The sequence below is a fragment of the Malurus melanocephalus genome, unplaced genomic scaffold, assembly GCF_030028575.1.
Source record: "Malurus melanocephalus ecotype Western Australia unplaced genomic scaffold, MMel_1.1 scaffold_400, whole genome shotgun sequence".
Lineage (NCBI taxonomy): Eukaryota > Metazoa > Chordata > Aves > Passeriformes > Maluridae > Malurus > Malurus melanocephalus.
Genome location: NW_026623632.1, coordinates 295,943 through 301,942, shown reverse-complemented (window position 1 = coordinate 301,942; position 6,000 = coordinate 295,943). Strand labels below are relative to the sequence as shown.

The 6,000-nt window shown below is 40.6% G+C and overlaps 1 protein-coding gene across 4 annotated transcripts in view; it reads right to left on the bottom strand.

The window, feature by feature from the left end:
* Positions 1–24: 24 nt before the first annotated feature.
* PDE7B (phosphodiesterase 7B) overlaps positions 25–6,000 on the bottom strand; it is a 168,959-nt gene continuing 162,983 nt past the window's right edge. For all 4 annotated transcript variants that reach the window (XM_057379304.1, XM_057379305.1, XM_057379306.1 and 1 more), the window contains 2 exons: positions 5,393–5,473; positions 25–4,858 (listed from right to left, as the gene is read on the bottom strand). In XM_057379304.1, the coding sequence (XP_057235287.1) occupies positions 4,641–4,858; positions 5,393–5,473 (299 nt within the window). In that variant the 3' untranslated portion in view covers positions 25–4,640. The remainder of the gene's footprint in view (positions 4,859–5,392; positions 5,474–6,000) is intronic.

Here is a 6,000-nt window from a genome sequence, read left to right as displayed (position 1 = left end):
TTTTTTTTTTTTTTTTTTTTTTTTTTTTATTAGTTGTCATTCTTCAACATGATGAATACTTACAGCAGTATGTTAAAAAAGATACAGTTAAGTCTCTTGGCATCACTGCATAGCAGTCACAGCATTTTCACACAATCTAGTGCTTCCTTTCAGAATGATGCATATGGCATATATACGCACATATGGGGGCTGATTCTTGGTCCCAGTGAAGTTGGGGGGACCAGTGTTTGGCCCATAGAGTTGTATAAGGTATGTGAATATGTATATATAAAATGCTTTACAATAAACATGACATATACAATCTTGAATTCAAAGATAAGCAGAATATATTTTACATCCAAGTCAAGCTTATGCTCTGCATTTAAAGTCTATGTACCTAAAATATTGGATGGATTATAGTAACAAACAATAGAGCAATAGTTTCCACCAATCGAAATAATTTGAATATTCTTGACATGAAACTTGTCTCGTGYTTTTGTTTTGGGGTGGCTTTTTTTGGATTTCCAGGATTTGAGTTCGAATTTAATTATTGATTTTTGTGGGTCACAGGAGTCATGGTAACATCAGGAGGGGAATGGGCGTACTTTATGGATGACTCAGCTGTGTGACTAAAATATAAGGCAATAAATTATGGCTGGTACCCTGGCTGGTACCTGAAAATAAAATTGTAACCACTTGAGTTTCTCCTTTCTGAGAAGAATTCATTTGGAGGGGCTAAATGTGCATTCTGTGTCTCATTTGATGGAAACTTGTAACAGAAATTTAAACCACAAATTGAAAAAGCTGGTGAGATAACCATGCAGTGTAACAACAGCCTTACCTCATTTGCTGTGGTAGCAGCCTTCTCATTAATCATTGGGGAGACTTTGGTTTCCTTCATGAACATTGAGATTATATAAAAATAATTGACCTGTGCTGCAAATTAGGTTAGATATAACTGCAGATCATGTGTTTTGCTTTTTTCTTTTTCCTCCACAGACTCTATTTGACATCAGCTACTCCTCCAGCTTGTTCCCTGTATTCCAAAGGTACATGCTGTCAATAGTCCTTTATTCCCTGTTTGGCTGGTGGCTGGATCACTTTAAAAACCCAAAGGTAGGTAAAATCTTTACTTAATGATGATGCACATGTATGCCTTATTTTAACCAGCCTACAATTTTCACTTATTGTTGTTAATTACACAGAATTGCCTCTTAGATTGTATGAAATCTTCATTTAGAGGAGCTAGATTTTAATCAAATGAATTGCATTTGTGGGGCATAAAAACTTGCTTTTAACAGCTTTTTTTTCCTCTTTCCATATATGAAAACCTTAACTCTGTTTTAAAATTTAAAAACCTTTCAGCTGCACTGGCCAAGTAAGAAGCAAAAATAATTTACTTTACAATAAACGGCTCTCTGTAAAGTGGCTGATGGGGCTGACAGCACCGAAAWCAGTGTTATGTGCTAAGCTTTTCTATTCCGTGCATCAGCATGGATATTGGCATCCCAGTGCAGAAATGTCCTGCCAACCAGAGAACACCAAATGTGCGTCACAACTGCACGTGCTGAGCACTGGCGCTGTTGGATCGGCTGTCACCAGCCATGATTTGGCTCCTAAGGGAAATCCCATGGTTGCATTCTGCATTACAGACCCCAGGGAGTCTTGCTGCCAGAGCCTAACCTTTCCGAGCACTTCTGTCTGCAGCACCTGAGGCAAACTGGCCCCGGGCCAAACCTGTGTCATGGGGGTGGCTCACAAGTACAGAAGCGCTGCTGGGGCCACCCCGAACCTATTGCAAGCACTGTTTCATTRGACAAGGTGATTGAAATCCAGCAGGTACGTTCAGTTCACCAAAATCCCCCAGTCTGATAACTTTCAGAGCATTTTTAAAGCTGAAAAGTTTTAACTTGGTAAGAGCAAACTTGTAATGGACCCTGTAGGCTCCACGTGTAAAAAAAGGGTTTGGGTTTAATGTGGCTGCAACAAAATTTCATTTGTACCTAGGCTTTCCTGTTGGACCTATTTTCTAGAAGCTATTCAGAAACAGCTCAACAATGTTTCTGTCAAGAGCTTTTTRTGCTGCTAGACGCTGCGAAAATTTCAGAGCATTTAAAAAAATTCTTTGAACTAGAGGGGAAAGGGCTTCCATTTCTTAGTAAAAAGACAAAACACGGGAAATCACATCCTTTTGTATGGACTTAAGTGCTTCCAAGCAGCACATTACAGTACTCACATAATGTCCTAATAATTGTCCTGCATCTGTCAAAGGTACACCTAAAAAGGTGCAAAGTGGTGGTGCTTCCACTCCCACCACCCACCTATCCTTAAGAACACATTTAAGTCCTGTAGTTAAAAATAATTTAATTCTGCTACACCTCTCTGGTGTGGCCTTTGCTTGCCGTGGTCATTCTATTATGGGACTCTCATTTAGATTAGGGGGAGGAAAAAGGAGGTTTTCTGCTGGTTGTACCTTACATAACATGGAGGGGCAGAAAAAYATTGCTCACTCTGTTTTACGCCTTCCTACTTCACTGGGTTTCAGCCTCTTTTCTCTGAAGATACATAGTGGAGTAAATCATCCTTCACTAAAACTCATGCTTTTTATTTTCCTTTAAACACATTAGTCACCATATGAGCATGAACTTTCTCTCATCAAGTCAAAATCCCCTATAATTGAGAAAAATGTATTTTCCCCTGCACTTTTACAAGTAAACATCTTTCTCATGTTTCTCAAACACCAACTTAAGTATCTCTTTCTTCATTGGCGTCTTCAAGGTCTCCATATCCAAACACAAGTATCCAAGCATGACTACGTGGCCATTCCTGCTCATTCTTTTGGAAAGCTTCTACACAGATTTGCTGTACTGGGAGTTCACAACAATGCTGTACACGTCACCTGAATGCAACCATTCTTGCTGGGGCAGAGGAGCASGGGACAATCACTTTGGTGCAATGCAGTACTGTCTGAGATTGCAATCTCATTGAAACGGTGGAAACTTAGGTAAAGTTTTATAAAGACTTTCCAAACTGAGGTTGTTTATGGCATAGTTAAGGCCAAGTATCTTTCACAAACACCAGATCACAGAAAATTCCTCAGCCACTGTGATAGCTAAGAGGATTTCTCCTAATAGCCTGACTACAACACATTTTTTCCTTCATTGACTGAGACCAATCTATAAAGTCAGTTGAAGTATTATTTAACTAAAAGAAAAAATACAAATGCATTTTGATGCTGACTATCTAAGGAGGGAATGTGGGGAAAAAATCAGTTATACTGCAACATCTCTTGAGGAAACARCTGAACTTCAGAACTAGCAGAATGTCGTGCTTTGTAAATCACTAAGCTATTTAGTTAAAATTCACACTCTTGAATAAATGGTAATCAGGTTGCACTATCAAATCATGTGGTGGTGCTGTGGGGCTTGGYATTTTTTTTAAACTTAAAACTTCAGGCTCTGTGAAACATTTACCTAGACCAAATGTGCAAGGTGCCATGGATTAACAACACGGACCCATATGGAATGTGTTTGAAGTTTTCAAGAAGTTATCCTGCCAGACTTCATTCCTTAATGACCTTTGATACACCTTGGATAGTGGAAAGGCAGTTCAGAATCGTATCTTGAGTCATATGATTTTGGCAGCTATCAGAAGATGAAGGATGCTTAAAGTTAAGGCTTTTATCCACAAACAACGGTGTATATTAATAAACTCTATACCATATTTACAAATGCTTTCTCTTGTATTAAAACTAACAGTATTCTGTTCACAGTGCCAATGTTTTTACAGGTAGCAATCATCCCACAGTACTCCAGTATTTTGGCATGGGAATCAGTAGCGCTTTGTATTTACAGAAAATGTACACATATGAATATAAACAGGTAACTTGAAACAGTACTCAAAAGATAGATCTCTTCGTGTTTCAAAGGTTTAGACTRTACTACACCTTCCCTTTCGGCTGCKAGGGAATACTGTTCCTTGCAGGAGAAGATGCCCATCTTTTATCCAAAGTGGCATAAAAATGCTTACCAAAATGAGCCTTGTTACATTGGAGGTGTGTATAGATGGAGAGTAACTTCAGTCCAAGTTTTATCAATCTGTTGTTTAGTGCACAGAATACAAAAGTTAAAAAGGTTTTTGTTTTAAGTACTAAAACAACCCGACTCTGCCCTCTGCGAGCACTGTCCCACTCAGCCCGTGTCCTCTGGATGCTGGAGATGCTGGTGGTTTAATGTGCAGCCCAGCTGCCAGCCTGGAAAGGGTGTGGCACTCTGGGCCTATATACACAATATGACTCGTGGTAAATGAAAAGACCACCAAGAGTGCCTCTCTGTGTCCCCTGTTCTCTCAGCAATCCTCCCAGGTTCAYGGCAGTCGGAACTGGCCCGGCTTCACTGCTGCTGACTGGGACGCAGGGGCAGCTCGGGATCAGGAGTGACGAATGGCATCAGGCATGCGCAGAAYGAAGACAGGGGACAGGAACGTGAAGATCAGAAAGAAACCCAGCAGAACTGTGGGCTTGTTGGTGAGGACCCTTAGAGCTTTGCCATTTCTTCCCTTTGCATGGTGTTGACAAGGGGCTCATGGCTCCCCGGGACCTTGCTTGCTGCTGTGACCAAGATGGAGATAGCAGTGCTGGAAGGAAAAGTGCAAAGCTGCCTCTAAGGAGTCTCTTCCTCATTTAAAGTCTGWTCCTGGCTGCCAGTCACTTGGCCTGAGTGGTCGTTGCTCCTACTACTGCTGTGTTGCTTGTGGAGCAAACTTCTCCACTTGGCCTTGTTCCTCCTGAGATGGTTTAGCATATTTTCAGATAGCGGAGTGTCGCCAGTAAACTGGGCCCACCTCTCAAAGAGCGGCTCAACGATGTATGTCATGAACCCTGGAGAAACACACAAAGGACACCTGGTGAGCCACAAACTAATTCCACCAGTGCATTGCCCCCCAGAGTCCCTCGCGAGCACAAAGCAATGGAAGTGGCAAAACCCCTGATGAATAATAACAACGATCTCTCAGACATGGATTCCTTTTGAAATGCACAGCTTTTGACCTGTGTTCATGACAGGATACAGCTTTATCTGCATGTGTCACAGTAAAATCTCTGACAGTCAGCAACCCTTTGAGGAGATTTCAGACAAGAAAGTAACGAGTGTTTAATCCCACACTGGCTGCATTTTTTCCCCATGGGTTCTTCTTCCCCTATGCAAAGACTCCTTTTTCCTTTTGTTGAACATTTGGCGTAGATAGGTTTCTTTTTGAACATTTTAATTTAGAACATATTCTTTAGCTCTTATGGTAAGCACAGTTCTTATCRTTAAAACAACTAGATTGGAGTGGGGCACATGGTGGAGAAAAGTTTCACTTAGAGCTTGCACCATGGTGAGATAAATGTGAAGAGAATGAAACCAATACATACCAATTTGTATGCTTGGTATTGTATCCTTCTGCTGATTACAAAGGGGGCTTATTTCCAGTTCAAATTTTTGTTCGAGATCACCTGCAAAAAAGAAAAAAAATGTTTTTCTGACACTTTTATGTCTTCTCCATACCTATGCCACATTCTTATAGTGTCTGCAATCGTGTGAGGAGTTGGAATCTTCTATCAGTGACGATCATGGTAAATGTCTAAATACCTTCATTTTCTGGACTTTTTAGGTATCAGAGAAACCAATTATCCATACAAAGAAAAATCTGAGAAGAGATGACTTTTTCATGGAGTATGTAAGTGTTCTGAGGACCTTAATTTTTAAAATAGACTCTCTCATGTGAAAGACTTTTAAGATATTCTAGTTAATTTACTCACTGTCCAAATCTCTTCCTACCAGAAAATTGCAGCAGATCAGTTTTAGAATAAAAGTAGTACTGCAGTGGAATTTGCTGCTGTGTTCTTGTGGAAGTGGCTGGGAAAGGGAACAGTATTGGAGCCTGGCAGTACGCAGCTGTGGCCACACTAACAAACTAGTAAGGGCCCAGAGCATGGACTCCATCAACATGTTTCATGTGTCAAGAGCTACGGAGTTCAAG